General features: G+C 34.8%; 1 protein-coding gene across 2 annotated transcripts in view; it reads right to left on the bottom strand.

The window, feature by feature from the left end:
* The window catches only part of LOC145263141 (uncharacterized), a 336,481-nt gene extending 324,974 nt beyond the window's left edge, over nucleotides 1-11,507 (bottom strand). Inside the window, exon 1 of one of the 2 annotated variants that reach the window (XM_080120108.1) lies at nucleotides 11,195-11,507. In XM_080120108.1, coding sequence (XP_079976234.1) covers nucleotides 11,195-11,199 — 5 coding nt within the window. In that variant the 5' untranslated portion in view covers nucleotides 11,200-11,507. Of the gene's footprint in view, nucleotides 1-3,510; nucleotides 3,824-11,194 lie in introns of those variants that run through there. The other variant, XM_080120110.1, reaches the window with a different exon arrangement.
* Between the last annotated feature and the right edge of the window lie 6,972 nt (nucleotides 11,508-18,479).

Here is an 18,479-nt window from a genome sequence, read left to right on the forward strand (position 1 = left end):
ACACCTCTTTCCGCGCGGACACGAACACGTGTTACACCAAAAACATTCATTTTTCAACAGAAAATAAACGATGTTTATTTTATCCAGCAATTGAGTTTTTGTTTTCTTCTTTCCATTCGTTTCATTATTTTCTTTTGTAGTGAGTTAGGATATTTATATCCTGGTCCGCAACAATGGTCAATGCGCGCGCTTTCGCATACAAAATTGGCCACCCGTGATAACAAATAGAATTAGATGGTTTAATATTTGGAAAACTACTTGTTTTTCGTCTAATTTTAATTTTTCACTAATACTACACAAGGCAGTTTGGTACGCGGGTGCACATTTAACAGCCTTCATTTTATGCTCGCACGTAGCGTAAATGAAGGCTAGGCTGTGAAATGGAAAATAGTCCCAGAGTTCAAGAGTTAATACCATGCAAAAAAAAAAAAAAAAAAAAAAAAAAAAAAAATCAAACAAAAAAGGTTTTAGCCAATTAACACACAAAAATGCCCCTCTTTCAGGTGGCCAGAAAGTGGGTGCTCATTTTAAATTAAATTTACATGGAAAGTAATCACTCACTTTTCGAAAAAATAATTTCCTCATATCATGAAAACTATTTTTTTGCGACGGAAATAGTTTGCAGATTCGTTTTTAGCACACCAAAATCTACAAAAGAAAAAAAAATATTTTGTTATATACGAACGTGAAACGGGCCTTAAAGTAAAATAATACAGACTTATGTAGGTTTTCAAGTATGCTGAAAACAAATATCACATTCAAATTTTAGTCAGACAAGTAGTTTTCTGGATATTAAGACATTTACTATCCAATGTAATTATGTTTTCACTTGTGGCCATGCTTTTCCCAACTGAACAAATACTAATGCACATGCGTGCTACAAAACACCCCCCTCCCCATATCAAGAATAGTCAACACCACTGATATTTATTAAGGAACACATTGAAAAAAAAAAAAAAAAGTATTAATACCAAAAAAACTACTTGTCTATGCAAAATTGAAATGTGTTCTTTTTCAGCATACTCGAAACCCTACAAAAGTCGTCATTTTAAAAGTGACTGTTCAGGTGGAAAGAAGGATGAATCCAAAAATTCAGTACACATGGTTAAGATGCCGGAAGTGAACTCGATTTAACTAGATATGGAACGGGAGACACTAAGCATGAAACGAAATACGAAACCATCTGAAAACATTTGTTTTATCATGAAATAAAAACTAATAAACTTATTTTTTACATTTTTTTTTTTTTTACTCATGTTCACCCCCTTACAAAGCATATCGCCACTTGGATATAAGGGGCTACTGTTTGGGGCCATGTCTAGGAAAGATTAACAAGATATTTGTTTACGTTACATTTAAACTTCTGCATATCAGTAGTCAGGGAAGCAGGCAGCAGGAAGGGAATTCCAAAGTCTAGCTGTTCGAGGGACGAAACTATTAGAATAGAAAGCTTTCTGGCGTTTATGGACAACAACAGTGAAGGGTGAGAGTTCATTGCTAAGCGAGTTTGTCGGGGATATGCACGTCGAGGGGGTACAAGTGAAACAAGTTCATCAGAACACATTCTATTAAAATATTTGTAAAACAGGCACAGTGATGCAACATTGTGGCAATGAGACAGGGGCTGGAGCCTAGTTAATAAAGTGGGACCGATTAGATTGACAACTCTTTTTTGGACTTTATCTAAGAGGGAGAGACTAGTGGTAGATGCATCAGCCCAGCTGTGGCAATTTTGGGATTTTTATTTATTTTTTTTTTGGATGCAAATGTTAATTAAATGTTAATGTTAATTAAAATTATTGATTTCACTTGTATTTTTTTTTTTTTGTGTGTGTTTTAAATGTACATTAGTTTTCTGGTCCAAGAATATTATATTTCAATAATGTTGTTTTTCTATAAATATATTTTTTAAATATTTAAAATATATTCATATAGAAATAATATCACATAATCTATGATATAAATCTCACCTGTCTGTTTAAATGTATGCATAATGTACATCTCACAAAAACTTTTGACAGAGGCGACGGATTTTCACAAGATCAGTATCATTTTGTAGCTTGACTCTTTGGACTTCAAATATTAAAAAAAATTGGCAAAAAACATTGATTCCATCACCCTCAACTGGGCGCTTTTCTACAGAGAGTCGCCGCTTTTTTTTTTTTTTTTTTTAAAATGGAGATATTTTCAAAAGTCATTACCCGTTTTCTAAATTTAAACCTTCGCAAATTCCGGTTTGGCAATGTGTGCAACAGCTAAAATGTCACGGTTTTTTTTTTTTTTTTCACTTTCATTTCCTCCTTATCAGTACGGGTTCGAACCTGCCTGGCTAATACCACTTTTTTTTCTTTTTTTCTGCTCAGCACAAACCTCCAAACACCCAGGCCAACATGGCGCAGTGGAGAGAGATGCATGTTGAATCTCCCAGGTGAGAATTGTCTGAAGATAGCGGTTTCAATCCTACCCAAAGCCGGCCAAAAATGTGGTGAAACGACAACAACTATGGATGGCAGGAATTGCCGAGAATGCAGTTAGGAAATTCGGAGTTTCTATCCCGCTGCGGTTGCCACCTGATGAAGGCCAGAGGAATAGTTGGCCGAAACGTCGTGAAGCAACAACTAAGAAAAGATGAGGATAATAGTCTGCAATAAATAAATTAATAAATAATATTCATCTTAATAAGGAATTCCAATTAAATAATATATATAGGCAGGCATTGCCTGGGTGTTTGACATCTTACCACCACGCTATGATGCCACAGGAATTGAAAAGCGTTCAATGAGATCGCCCCCCCCCCCTTGAAAAAAAGCCTTTCTTGGACATACAAAAATGTGCGCGGCCGTTTTGCCTTTTTTTATATATAGAAGACTTGCCTGGGTGCCCAGGGGTGTGTATTTTGCAAAAAAAACAAAAAAAAACAAACAAAAAAAAACAAAAAAAAAAAAACAAAAAAAAAAACGTTGTAGTAGGTAGGCAGGCTCGAACCGGTGACACGAAGGCAGAAAAGAAAGTGGATGTGTGTAAGAGTGTTGGTTGAGAAAAAATAAAAAATAAAAAATGTAATAAGCAGGCTCAAACCTGAAACGTGCCACAGGAAAAAGAGGTGAATAAACAAACGGTCTTATGCGCCTACCGTAGTTGTGACGTCACAGGCGGTTGAAATAATGCCTTTTATGCGCCGTCATGGAAACGAGGGTTGAAGGACTTGCAAAAATGTCAGCAAAAAAATGGCCCTCCCTGTAGAAAACTGCCTAGTCGAGAGTGAAGGAATTAATGTTTTTGCCCAATTTTTCGATATTTGTCGTCTGAAGGTTCGAGCTTCAAAATGATACCAATCTCGTGAAAATCCGTCGCCTCAGTCAAAAGCTTTTTGTGAGACATATATACATTTAAACAGACAGGTGAGATTTATATTATAGACTAGCGAGGGTGCCTGGCGTTGCCCGGGTGTTTAAAAAAAATGTTAGTAGGCAGGCAGAAAAGAAAGTGAAAGAAAAGCTGAGATCTTACCGTTACAGGAAGTGAAAAGCGTTCAAATTTAGCGATGTCAATCAAAAAGTCGACTTGAAATGAATAAGTTAAGAATCATACAAGCACAGAAATGAATGTTGGCTGAAGGCCAGTTAAGCTTTCTGCCGTATTTTGCTTCCCCACGATGTTGGGGAAAGCCAGCTCTCCACAAAAAGGGCGAACTCTCAAATGAATAGCAATTGCCTGATATGAAGGGTTTTCTCCACATTGATCAAAGCTAATTACTTTCAAGACGTCCCCGCATGGAAGGCCACTGACGGCTTTGCTTCGATGAGTTTCACTTTATTTATATGAAAAAGACGAACACGCGAAAGGACGGAGTAGAGGGAATTTTTTAAAAGTCGATAAAAATAAATGTAAAGACGACGCCCGTTTGCAAATCGTATGAAGCATAAGAAAACTTCTAAATAAATGTAACGCTGTCGAGAAAAAAAAAGTTCGTAAATATTTAGTTTGCAACAGTTCTATTTTTATGTTCGAAGTAAAACAAAAAAACATTACCGACCCCCTCTGATGTTTAAAAAAACAGGCCATAATATATTTTATTATAAAAAGAAAAAAAACAGTTCATAAACATTTTTATTATAAAAGGTTATAATTTTGTTATTGTTTGAATAAAACATTTTTATATTTGCATTGAAAAGGGCGGACCTGTACGAGAGTGGTCTGGTCTTCCCACCCTCTACAATGTGTGTTTTACCATGGCCACCGAGATATAGTAGGTAGCCGTAATTTTACACCTTTTTAAATTTTCTTTCCGACGATTATCATATATTATAGACTTAATTAACAGAAAAAATAAAAATAAATAAAATAATGACTTTTAAGAAGTGGGGGGTGGTTCACTTTCTCGTTATGACATTGCCACCTGCACCTAACTTACTATGTATTTCTTTACCGGCGTGTCACGTGATTAGGGCACCTTAAAAAGTAATGATTTTTTTTTTCTGCTAATCTGATACTTAAGTCTGTAATCTATGATAATCGTCGAAAATAAATAAATAAATAAAAAACTTAAAGAAAAGGGGTGAAAAACACGCATTTTTAGGGGTTTGTATTCTCATACAGGTCCGCCCCCAAAAAGATATTAAACAGTTTTGGTCATCCGTAGATAAAAAATTTGTCTGCAGTCACTTCCGTTGAATGGCTTTGTAAAAGTACCAATCTTAACTAAAGCCAATAATTTATTCTTTATATAAATTTCTATATGGTTTCGTACTTCGTTTCATGTTTAGTGACTTCTGTTCCATATTTTATCAAAACCAAGTCCACGTCCGGCTTTTTAACTTTGTGTACTGAAATTTTGATTCAACCGAAAGAAAGTAATAAAAAAAAAAATAAATAAAATCAAAAATACAAAAATTAAAAAAAAAAAACACCTATCCAACGATTAGGACGATTTGACTTTGCTTTCCTTGAAAACCTTATTTTCCCTTGATTTAGGTCTACAGTTGAACTACAATACTTTAGCTTCTAATATTAATTCAAGTCAGATATTAGCGTCTATTTGACAGTTTAAAGACGTTAAACCACGTTCGTTTTTGTTTTTTTAACCAACGAGACCGGACCGGAAATAAACGCTCGTTGGATTCAATGGCTGAAATGATTGTACCCGGTCTTATAAAGTAAATTCATTACGCCACCTTCTCTGCATAAGATTTTTAAACACCTATTGAATATAACAACTTGGCACATGTGTATTTCAGTGGCGTAAATTATTAGACAGACACAAATGTATAAAAATTATTTTTCTAGAAAACATTATCACACCCTAATATCGAAAAAAGTTTAACTTGTACACATCCGCTATGGAATGAAGTTCTCCGAAAAAAAAAAAAAAAAAAATCAGTTAATTTCATCAAGTAGTTTTTGTTTTTATTTACAAAAATAAAATAAAAAAAAAAAAAAAAAAAAAATTATGATACCCAGCAAAAGGTCCGATTTTTAGGAAGAAAAGCTAGTATTAAAGATTGGGGAGGGAGTGTCAGCGTTTTAAATTGAGTTATCTCCCCGTGGCGTGTTCAAAAAATTCCAAGATGTCTACCTTCAACGCGCTGTTATAAAAACGTGTTGGGTTTGTATTACTGTACACATAGATTCGAAAAAGTTGTCAAAAAAAACAAATATATAACAAATAAATGTTATCAAAGGCAAGATAAGTTACTTTTCTGCCAAACTGGATATATTTTTCGTGTTTTTATTCAATGTAACCTATTTATTCAGCTCGAAAAACAGTGTTTACCGATGTATTCGAAAATTCAAGATGGCGTCTCACACCCTCTTTAACACCGTAAGTTTGGAAAAAGGTGTTATAAATAAAAAAAAACTATACAAAATACTATTAAAAACCCGCCGAATATATGTCAACCTATGTCACAGTAACATTTATTGAGCGAGTTTTTAACAGTATTTTATCCGGTTTTTTATTTATAACATCTTTTCCCAAACTTACCGTGTTAAAGAGAGAATCAGACTCAATCTTGAATGTTCCAATAAATCGGTAAACACTGTATGGTTTTCGAGCAAACATGTTACATTGAATAAAAACACGAAAAATATATCCAGTTAGGTAGAAAAGTAACTTATCTTGCCTTTGATAACATTTATTTGTTATATATTTGTTTTTTGACAACTTTTTCGAATCTATGTGTACAGTAATACAAACCCAATGTGTTTTTCTACTGGAAAAAAAAAAAAAAAAAAAAAAAAATACTCGCTCAAATTTAATTTTTTTTCGGATATCTCCAGTTCAAAACGGATACGTACAATGTAACCGTGTTTTCGAAATTTTCATTTTTTTAATGTCTTGATTAAACTGTACAAGTGCCAAAGCGTTTAACGATATCTTTCGTTTATTAAACTGTTAGGTAAAAGTATAGAAAAAAAGGGAAGGCCCCTTCCTCATACTTAACATGGGAATGGAAACCGGAAGTAATCGTAAAGAAAACTGGGTGGATCTGATTTTTTATAGTATGTTAGGTACCTCCACGGCGATGTGTAAAACGTCAGTAGTACATATTTTGATAGTGACATCATCATTTCGTGTGTTTGTGTTAATTTCTATGGATAAGCGTTCGCGTTATAATTATTAATGGAGTAAGGTTTTTTTTTTCTTTTTGCTATGAATAAAAAATATAAAACTTACCTTTTGTAAAACAAATACATTTTTATTAACGAACTACACAGACTTGAGTTAATAAAATAAAATTAATTTTAACGTCTTCTGTTGACACATGTATTTAAAAATAATGTTCTTTACAAGCCTCCGTACATTTTGTAAAAAAAAGCGCCAAACATAAGAACCACCCTCTATCAATTTAAATAATAAAATCAAAACAAATTTTTTTAAGGTTGATTTTTGATTTACAATTTTTATTATCTCAATAGTCTTATATTCTTTTAAATGAATATATTTGTTTTATTATTGAAAACCTGTTATTAAAAAAAATCCATTTAAACTTCATATCACGTAATATTTGAATTTAATATCATTTAAAGCTTTTTAAAAATAATATTTTTTTAGAATTGTTTTTTTGTTGTTGTTGTTATAATTCGAATAATTATATTACCGAGAAAAAAAATTATCCAGAAAGTTTTTTTTTTTTTTTTTTTTTTTACATAATATTGAATTAATGTTCAATTTTATTTAGAACTTTGAGGTAAGTGAAATATTATATATATATATATATATATATATATATATATATATATTATATATATAACTATTTTTTTTTTTTTTAATTATTTGATCTTTTCAACTTTAAAAAAATGTTGAAACTTATTAACCCACATTTATTTTGCTTAGTTTTCGGACCATGAAATATAGGGGGGGGGGACACATAAAAACAATATATTTCCGCTAATATAGTTAACGAAACCTACTTTTAATATGCAAGTTTATTTAATAATGATTGAATATAAAAAATTTCAGGAAAATATGATTATTTGATTTTTACTAGATTTTTAAAACATGGGTGTATGAACGGCTTAAAAAACGTCACTACATTAGGAACGTCGGTTTTAAAGCGTCGATAATGTAAACACGGTTTTTATCTCGCATTTTCATTTTTATATGCTGTAACAATTTGTTTTAAAATATTTAGCAGTTTATTTGAAGTTTTTTCTATGAAATGGTAAAAAAGTTAGGATGATAATATTAAATTACAACTACATCGTGTTACATATAAGGGGGGGGTAAACTGTGGCGCGCGTTGGAGGTACCTATAGTATGTACTTTAGTTTTCGAAGTTTGGAATGTTTCTCCCAAAAGCCGATCTTTATATGGGGAGGTTGGGGGGGGGGGGTTATACTACGATGGGTTAGGTCGTTAAAAAAAAAAAAAAAACTGCAAAGTATCGGTTAAAATTATAGGAAGAGTTGATTTTCGTTACGGTCCGCCGAAAACTGAAATTGTGGATGATGCGAATTCATATTTGATATTTTCATTACATTGCGCTGCGCATGCGTTCGATTTGTCGGTCAACCTTCTTGGTTATATGTCTTTAAAACGCTATGCGTTTATAAACTTCTGACACGGAAATAATTAATCATTTTACGTTTAATTTATGTTACACTAATTTCACGCTAAATTCTAAAATAATTGAGTACTTCTTCACGAAAACGTGGACCCTGCCTATTTTTTTTTTTAAATGGCTATTCCCTGAAAGCACAAGCACAAAAGGTTTTCATTGGTTTAATCACAAAAACATTTTTTGAAGGTACTATTTGAGGCAAAAAAAAAGGGGGGGGGGCCAAAAACATTATTTGAATATGTATGAAAAAATAAATGTAACAAAAAAAAAAAAAATTATATATATATATATATATATATATATATATATATAAATGAAAATAAAATACAAACAAGCACGAAATAAAAGTATGAATCAAATTTAATCAAAGAAATAAAAAAAAAGTGAAAAATATAATAAATACACGCGTGATTAAAAAAAAAAAGTTTATCAGATATATATATACGAAGAAAGAAAGTGAGAAAATCTTTTGCGCATTTCAGGGAGCAGCCATTAAAAATAAAAACGTTTACGTAGGGTCCACGTTTTTCTTTCTTTTTGAGCCCCCCCCCCCCCGCCTAGATAAGGGGTTAGTTTATTGCTATCGCCTAAAGCGGCCTACCGGGGAATGCTGACGGGGATGCCCAGACACTTTTTGCAGGCCAGAGTGTCCAATCCTCGAGAACGCTGACTTTCTAATCCCAGTTTCCGACTCTGGTGGCACAGTTCTTGCAGTAAGAGAGAACTAAATGTCAGAAAATTTTGATAATTCATTTCCGGTTAAAAAAAAAAAAAAAAGGACTGAAAGTTGCAACACGTTTACTTTGCGTTCTAATTTAATTTACCCGTAAAAGCTAGGATATAGTCTTAGCACTTCTGCATGTCAGTGGCATATTAGCAACACTGAGTTATCGACCCCTGTTCTTAGAAAGTGAACTGAAGTCTAGCGGCCATTATGTGAACCTCAAATATAAACAAATGTTTAGGATAACGCAAAAATATATAACAATAATAACACAAAAATATGAAAATTGAAACATTTATTGTTTTATACAATACATGTTTCAATTTTCATATTTTAAATGTATAAAAATATGATTTTAATGTATTAATATCATTTCTTTTGAATAACTGGAAATAAAATAAATACGATAAAAACACGAAACAGATTGTTTTTAGAATTATATTTTTTTACGGTAAGTTTGTATAAGATATAATTTAAAAAAACATGAAACAGTTATAGAGGTTTAAGAATATTTTTTGTACAGAAAGATCGTATAAAAATGTAGCAAAATATAATCTTAGTTTGCACACACTTTTAGAAAAGGAAGAGTTATCGACCCCTGTTCTTTGGCTGACAAGTGTCACAAGTGACATCAGTCGGTTCTTGAAACTAAAATGCACACATTCGCCTCATGTGACTGACATGCAGAAGTGCCATGGTTTTTTTTATTCTTTACTTGGTATACTTTGTTTCAAATTGCACCAACAATATTAAAATAGCCCATATCTTACTTGCTTTGTGATGAAGGGGGAGGGGGCTACCTTGTACGGGGTGTGGTTCTATTCGTCCCCAGGAGGCCATTCTCCCATGTATTACCTCCTTCAGTAGAATTAATTGGGTTATGCCGATTGCCTGAGCTTACCGAGGGGGGGGGGCTACAGGGTCAAAGTTCCGACAAATTTTACAACCATTTGTAATGTTCTACTTTGGTCGGGGAGTTACTACTCTTCATTTACTCCGTCAGTGAAGGAAAAATCCTGGCGCTTCTACACTATTGGGACGTAATTTTGCAGCCGATAAATGGAGTTTTCAGATAAAAAACAAGTTTCTACTGATTTTTTTTTTGTCAATTCTAATAAATTACAATAGTAGCTTCCAAATTATGCAGTCGAAATTACGTGAATATTAATGAATTAGAAAAAAAAAAAACAAAAAAACTAATCATGTTAGCAGGTATAAAATTTCCGCCATCTGATTTTAAACCAAAACAGAAAATTACCTTCCTTTTGAATTCTCCTGTGTTTTACGATCGCTTTCATCAAAATCTATTTTATTTTCATTAATAAATGATTTTCTACCTTATCGATTTTCGTCATTTTTAATCATCTTTAAAATGTGACCGTTGTTTTCATATGAAATTAAGTTTCACATGAAAACAATGGTATCTATTCCTATTGGGACAAAATTTAGGAAATCGTAATGATCTCGATCCAATAGTGTAAAAGCAATGAATTCCTTCTAAACCTAGCTATATATATATATATATATATATATATATATATATATATATATATATATATTGTCCCAATCGAGAGCACTCGATTTTGGGTAGCTGAATACCCCCCACTACATTTAAAATCGACATTTTGTTTAACTCTGTGCTCGAAGAGAAGACATATAAACATGGATACAAAACTTAAATTTTATGGCGAAATTAATCCGGGTATTTTTTTTTTTTTCCGAAACAAAATAAAGTATTGTCAATGACCTGTCATTTATTTATTATTATTATTATCATCATTATTTTTTTTTTTTTTTACTTATCTTAGCTTTAAAAGGATCCGAGAATCACTTGATTAAACGTAACGTTTGAATTCTAAGTATTTTTATTGTTGACTAAAAAAAAAAAAAAATCCAGGTAAAACACATTATTTAAATATATTATTACTCAGGTGTTGCCGCCATGGCTACAACAGGTACGTTGACCTAATAACAGAAAATCTTTTTGAAAAAAGGAGAGACACCAAAACAATGACTTATTTTGTTTGAAATAAAAAAAAAAGAAATTACATATCAACTAAATTGTATTTAAATATGAGAATATATAGTTCAGTTTAGCCACAATCATATATATATATATATATAGTTTTGCATATATGTATATTTCTTTTTTAACCCAGTTTTAAACAATTCAGATTTTAAATTAATTAAACTAAAAAAATACGAGATTAATATTTTTATTTTGTTAAATTTTGTTAAACAGATTTCACATTAAGCAACTTATGTCCAATATGCTTTTTTTTTTGTAGATTGATTTTTAAACAAGAGAAAGTTTTAGCTTTTTTTTTTTTTTTAAGACGCGCACCTGTTTACAAAATAATATCCTCCTCGCACGCACCTCAAACAAATAAATAAATTCCGCACTTACTTCATGCTGGTGGTAGAGACCGCAGGAATCAATGCGAATAAATCCGTTTTCGAAATTTTGAATAGGTAATCCCCCGAAAAAAAAAAAAAGAAGATTTATAAAGTATAAATTTAGTTTCTCATGTCACCTGTTTAAAGGAAGAGGTATTTCTTCCTCAACTCGAACGGTGACACTCCCTTCACCGGTCGAACTTTGGTGGGACGGGGCAAGGTAGGAGGTAGTTTTTATTTATTTATTTATTTTTCTATATTGAAGATGTTGACTCCCAAGTTACTCGGGCATTTTCCTATGACGGGTTTTGTCTGTGTTTTGTAGCGGTGACAATTCAAACTTGTCCTCTTTTGAAATTAAGCCGTGCACATTATTTTTGGCAATATTGAATTTTCGGTATTATTATACAAACACCGTGACAGCGTTAGGGTTAGGGTTAGGATTAGGGTTAGGGTTAGGGTTAGGGTTTAGGGTTAGGGTTAGGTTTAGGGTTAGGGTTAGGGTTTAGGGTTAGGGTTAGGTTTAGGGTTGGGGTTAGGGTTAGTGTTAGGGTTAGGGTTAATTCGCTGTCACGGTGTTTGTATAGTTTTACCGAATTTTCTTGCTCTTGTCCGGGCCGCCATCAACAGTCTACCTCTCTTGCACTATGAGGTCATAAGTAAAAAAGGGCAAAAAACATTACATAAAATCTTTTCCAGGGAAAATTTTAGAATTAATATTTGGGTACTCCATCCATGCACTATGCAGAATACGAACTGTTTTTAGATAAACTTTTCTAGTTATTTTCACTTTTTACGATATCTTTCGTTAGGTGAAAGTACAGGATAGTTAAAAAAAAAAAAAAAAATGGGTAAATTTTTACCTGGTTTCCATCTTAACGTTTTCCTTTAAATAGACGACTTATGAAACTTTTCAGGTACGTTGAAAACGAATATCCCATTTAAATTTACCGCAAATAAATAGTTTTCCGGATATTTAGCAATGTAATTTCTTATGTTATTGCTGGTGGCCATTATGGTACGGGCTAGAGCGCGCATGTAGTTTCTCGAGATTGCGTTTACACGCTGCCGCTGGGCGCTGCTGCCCTGCCCCTGCGCCCCTGCGGCATACCAAGATGGCTAATAATAACTTAAGAAATAACATTGCTTGATATCGGGAAAAATACTTATTTGCGGATAATTTAAATGGGATATTCTTTTTCAGCATACCCGAAAACCTTTAAAAATCGTAATTTTAAAGGAAAATGTTAAGCTGGAAAACAGATAAAAATTTACAAAAAAAAAAAAAAAAATGACCTCATTCTCTTTTTTAAGAATGACTTTCTAAATAAAAACGTTATTATTTCAGCAGGATCCGTATTCTGCATAAGTACAGAAATTTGTTAAAATTTAATGAAATATTTTTAATGAAAATTAAATAAAAATGGAATTTTTCCTTGATTATTAAAACTTATCAAATAATTCGAATTAAAAATAAAACGGATTTTAAAAAATTATTTTTGGTGTGAAATTTTCCTCGGTTTGAAACCATCATTGTTGGGTACGAGCGAAACATTACTACAATGGCGGTCCACTGCCACGACTTCGGAATATGGTATGTAAGCAAGAAAATTCAATATTGCCTTTTTCCCCCATAAAAGTCAAAGTATTACAAAATTAAAACTATAGAATTTATTTGATTATCTTGAACTTTTCAGCTTTAACATGGCTGTCATTAAAAATAACAGTCTTTAAAAAAATATTAGTTCTACTTTTATAACAATTTAATTAAATTAATAATTTAATAACCAAATTAGACTTAATTATTATGTTATTGTTCGATCGATTGATGCCTCCGTTCGGTCTCGAAAGACAAAGGGTATCCTTTCTCTTTCGAGACTGAACTCTATATCTTACATATGCAGCTGCCGTCTAGAGGCAGCTGCGCATGTAATTATGAGGCTAGGGTCGCGCAATCTCTAATCGCACCTCAACACTGTTTGGGTCCAATGACAAGCAGAAGACCAGGACGACTGGAAACAATGCCGAGATAAGCGGAGAGCACATACAGCACCTGAAAATCCCAAATGGTCACCCATTTAGTATTGACCAGGCTCAACGTTGCTTAACTTCAGCGATCCAGTGGGAACCGGGGTGTCAACATGATTATGCCATATCTATTGTTTGATTATTCAATTATTATTGGCAGGACGGGGAAATTCCAAAATCTAAAATAATATTGTTTGATTATTCAATTATTATTTAGATTTTGGAACTTTCCCGTCCTGCCACGCATAAGGCAGTCAAAGTGATCCATTACTTTCAATCTGAAGATAGAACCACATTTCTTCAGCTTTTTTCCGTTTGGAGTAAAACTCTCTATTATTTGCTTCGAGTTCATTTTTAGTCTCTTCTTCTTCTTTTTCCATCCATCTTCAATTGAAGCACTTGGTTCACAATTCTCTCTGTGACCAATCTTAGACATATCCGAGCTAGCCTGGATGTCATTCATAGATGATACCAGCTATTGATTCGTGCAATCTCTGACTTGTTGGTCGGTAGTTTGATCGCCCTATTTTGGTGACTTGAATCTCTCCAAGACACTTGAAATCAAGTATGTCTAACTTCCTCACTTGGCTGATTTTGAGATGCTGAGTTTCTCTTCCAAATAGCAGTGTGGGCAATTGCTGTTATAAAATTTTAATTTAGATCTGTGAGTGGATGTTTTGTTTTTCCTGATCTTGCAAAGCTGATTAAGTGCTGCAACTCATAGTCCATACTGCCTTCTTTATTTATGGAACTTCTTCAGTAGGTGAAGTTGTAAGCTATACGAAGTGCTTTCAATAAGTTTCCAGACTTTTTCGTATGGACACTTTGATTGATAGTAAACCCATGAAACTCTAATCCCCTTCAAAGTAATCTCCTCCGGCTGCAATGCACTTGTTGTACCATTCCAACAACATCTGGAAGGCCCCACAGAAGCCCTCTCTTTTTTGTATTGCATTTTCACCTCAAACAAGGCACAGTGCACCTTTGATGTAGGGAGCTACTATCTTAGACATAATTTACAGGGATACTATGCAGAGAGTTAAGCAGCAAGATATCTGTTTGCATTACACTTGAACTTCTGCATGTCAGCACAGTCAGGGAAACAGGAAACCGGAAGGGAATTCCAAAGTCTAGCGTTTCTGCAGAATAAACTATTATAGTAGAAGGTTTTCTTACATCTAAGATTCTACTGTGTAGGGGTGGGATTTTGCTGCTTGTTGGATTTTAGGGGGTATTTATGTTGAGGGGGTACAAGGGCTTGTTGTTTGTCAGAGCATCCACCATTAAAATACTTGTAGAACAGGCAGAGGGATGAAACATTTCGTTGATTGGACAGTGGTTGAAGTAGGATTAGGTTGGCAACTCTCTTTTGAACCTTGCCTAAGGGGAGAGACTAGTAGCAGATGCACCAGTCCAAATGTGACAACAATACACCATGCATGGGCGAATGGTGACCATGTAAATGTACAGGATTCTCTCAGCCTTGGAAATGCTCTCATTGTATCTGTCCAAACTCATGTTCCCCATGAACATTAAGCTAAGGAGTTTGAACAAATTTCTTTCAGGTATTGTATCATTAGCCATGGCTATTAGTGGTTGAGAATGTTTCTTGTAGTTATTAAAGGAAAGAAGCTTAGTCTTAGACAACATGAATGTGATCATCCATTTTTTTCCCCCCATTCCACCAGAGACTGGCGGTTTTCCTCAAGATTTTCCGCCAGGCCTTGGATATGTGTCCATTCGTTTTCCCCTTGTGTCTGATAAAGAGCATGGTGTCGGCAGCAAATATACCCATATTAGAGACAATTTTATTAGGGAGGTCATTTATGAATATCAGGAATAATAAAGATCCAAGAATCGACCCCTGACATACACCCACATTTATATCATATTGTTTAGACATATGACCATTGAGGACAACATGGATTCTTCTCTTATTTAAGCACTAGCCTCCTTTGCTTTATCTAGTACATGGTATATACATTCAGAGTTTACAGTTAGGATATCTGCAGTAGAATGGGCTTGTCTAAACGCATACTGTTGGTCGGACAGAAGTTTAGCAGCTATGAGCTGATTAATTATAGACTCCAATATTTTGGCAAAGAGAGGGAGGAGGCTAATGGAGCGATACTTTAATGGGTCAGTTCTTTCACCAGAATGCTTGTAAACTGGTACCACAGAAACAGTTTTCCAGCAATCAGGAAAGCAAGATTCATTAAGGCATTTATTAAAAATTTTGGAGAGAAGTGGAACAAACTCAGTGGAGTATTTTTTAATAGCACAGCCGGGATGAGATTAGGCCAACAGGTTTTTGAGGTGTCTAGATTTTTTGTGATATCATGTACCTAAGAAGAGAGATCATCTAGTGTGGTGTCAGTTCACAAACGAAAATCAGGGAGGGAGTGGTTTGCTGTGTCCAAAGTAGAGTTTGAAGCAATGTTACCCTCCTTGGTTGCCGTGCAAACGATATCATGATTTAGATAGTGGAGGAATTGTTGATTGCCCATTATTTATTACACTTTTGTCTGTACTGGATTTATGTCGGTTAAATCTGCAGTATGCACGCTGCTTTTGAGCAATGGCAGCTGCATAAGTAGAAGTAAACCATTGGGGAAGATGGGGTTTGTTATAGAATTTATGTGTAGGAAAATGTGCTTCAGTTGCCACTTTGAACCATTCAGTGGTCTGATTTACACACTGTTCAGCAGGAATAGAAAAGATATTTTTCCATGGAGCATCTCTGATGTGATCCCTGATGGCATCCCAGTCAACCTTTTTGTAGTACCTTGTCGTTTTGAACAATGGCTCTTCAACTTCAGGTTGAGAGTTTAGAGTGACGTCTATCATTATCACAGTGTGATCAGCATGTGTCTGTCAAAGTCCTTACGACAAAGTGGGGGATAAGCAGACATGTTAAAGTTGTTAGAGGGGGTAGAGAAGTGCAAGTTAGTTTTGCTTAGGGCTAAGATATCCAGTGAGTTTGCTAGGAGAAATGATTCTTCCTCATCTAAGTTTTAAGTTCACGGATATTTATAAATGCGAGCCTCAAAGGAGGAAGTGAAACATTGTGCAAGTGTGTATCTGGTTTGATCGTTATTTTGGATTGAACTGTCATTTTTATAGTTTAAGTCTAGGGTCAGGGATGCAAAGTGGATTTGCATTGGTACCACCATGCAACACAACTAGACCATCAGCCGACTCCTTCTCCACATGAATGTGGCTCCGAGAATGCCCATCGGAGATGAGTGCAGGGTCCCTTTCTATGTGCTTTCGTAGCACTTAGGGCTGTATAATATTGGGCTGGTTGTAGTGGCATGTCATGCATGGAAAGGGGCTCTGCAACCATCTCCAGTGGGCTTTCTCAGGACCGCAATCCTGTAGATGAAGAATCGGCTGATGGTCTTCTTGTATTGTATGTTTGGTATTTTGTACAGCCACTTTGTCCAGCATCTCTCGCCCTTAAACTGAAACTTTTAAATAAAATAAAATGGCAGTTCAATCAAAAATTATAATCAAACCAGGAATAAAATCAAACAAGATCAATTTGCCTCCCCCCTTCAGGCTTGCATTCATGAATATCCATGAATATTTAGATGATGTTGAATCATTTCTCCTAACAAACACCCCAAATATCTTAGCACTAATGAGACAAGCACGACGGTGCAGTAAACTGCAAGCTAAATGCACCCAACGGGATAGACACTGAGATAGGTAGCAAGCGACCGAGAAAAGAGGGGGGGGGCGGACGACAGGCATAGAAAAAAAAACAGTTGTAAACAAAAGAGAAAAAATAAAAAGAAAAAAAAAGGCAGATAGGGCCAGAATGGTATGTGCAAGGGATATTTCTTTTGGCCAAGAAAGCTGTAAACGCTAATTGACCATGACAGTCAGTTACATACGTAAGTGGAAGGAAGCGTACCAATGAAATCCCAATTTACAAAGCGACCATTGTTGACTGCTCCCTGGTGGGTAAGTGGCCTCTATTGAAAAGATGCGTGGCCTTTGAGGAATTGGATTTGGTTCATTTTTATGATCCCTCAAAGTTAATTGAACGCGACCATTCCGGTTTTAATGGCCCGTCAAATTCTATTAGGCACATGCCGGCTGAGATATTCTACTCGACTGCCAACAGAAGAAGAAGAAACAGCCCCTTTTTTGGGTATAGGCAGCCTGGTGAAGATTTGAGTGACAGCGGTTCCGGCATCCTGATTAGCTAAAAGGCCGAATGAGAGAAAAAGAAGATTTAGCTCCCGCCCCCACAATATAAGCAGCGAGTTTTGAGCGCAAGACAGACAGACACAGAGAGACATTCTGCTCCCCTGGGCTCGAACGAGCGAAAAAGCCGACCTCATCGATTGACCCTGCCAATGTAGCCATTTAGTTTTTATCGAAAATGAAAGAACTTTGCAGTTAACAAACGGCCAGTTCCTAACTTAATAGTGAAATACGAAACGACGATTGTAACATTTTATGAATAACAAGGGATTTTGAATCACAAAAAAAACAAAAAAACAAATATCGACTTGTCTTTTTTTTTTTTTGCAGAAACGCTTGACGAGTCTCTTTCAGGTACTGCCCGCTGACATTCTCATCAAAAGACATGAGGACCAACAATCGGGGAACATTCCACCACTAGACGGCACGCAGGTGACTTAAGTGTCACACTAAGTGAAACTAACCTACGCCCCTCCATCTCCTCTAACCTCTTTAACTGGTTGTCTCCCACTTTGCTGTAAGGACTCAGACAAACATATGCAGCCTATATTCGAAAAACCCTCCCCTTGGCTAGAAGATCAAAACTAGAATCAGAAGCTCACAGTATTAATGCTGGTGTCCCTCAGGGGTCCATCCTGGACCCAACTCTTTTCCTGATCTACATTAATGATCTTCCAAATCACATCCTTTCATCATTTGTAGACATTTATGCTGATGACACTATCATTTATGGTAGCACATCTTAGACAGTAAACGACCAAGTTCTCTCCAATTCTCTCTCCTTTGATCTTGAGCACGTGGTACAATGGGGAAAGGAGTGGCTGGTTACTTTTAATTCATCTAAAACCAAGCTTCTCTCTTTACATCATCAACATTCTGATCCACATCTGGCATTAATTGAAATGAATGGTTCTCGTCTTCAGGAGGCCTCAAGTTTTGACAAGCTTCTGGGCTTGACCGTTACTCCTGATCTTAAATGGAACATGTACATCAAATCTGTTGCCAAGGCCGCTGGAAAATTGGTGGGATCTTTCTATCGATCCAGTAGATAT

This window comes from Euprymna scolopes, chromosome 38 (assembly GCF_053919585.1).
Source record: "Euprymna scolopes isolate OS-2025 chromosome 38, ASM5391958v1, whole genome shotgun sequence".
In the NCBI taxonomy this organism is placed as follows: Eukaryota; Metazoa; Mollusca; class Cephalopoda; order Sepiida; family Sepiolidae; genus Euprymna; species Euprymna scolopes.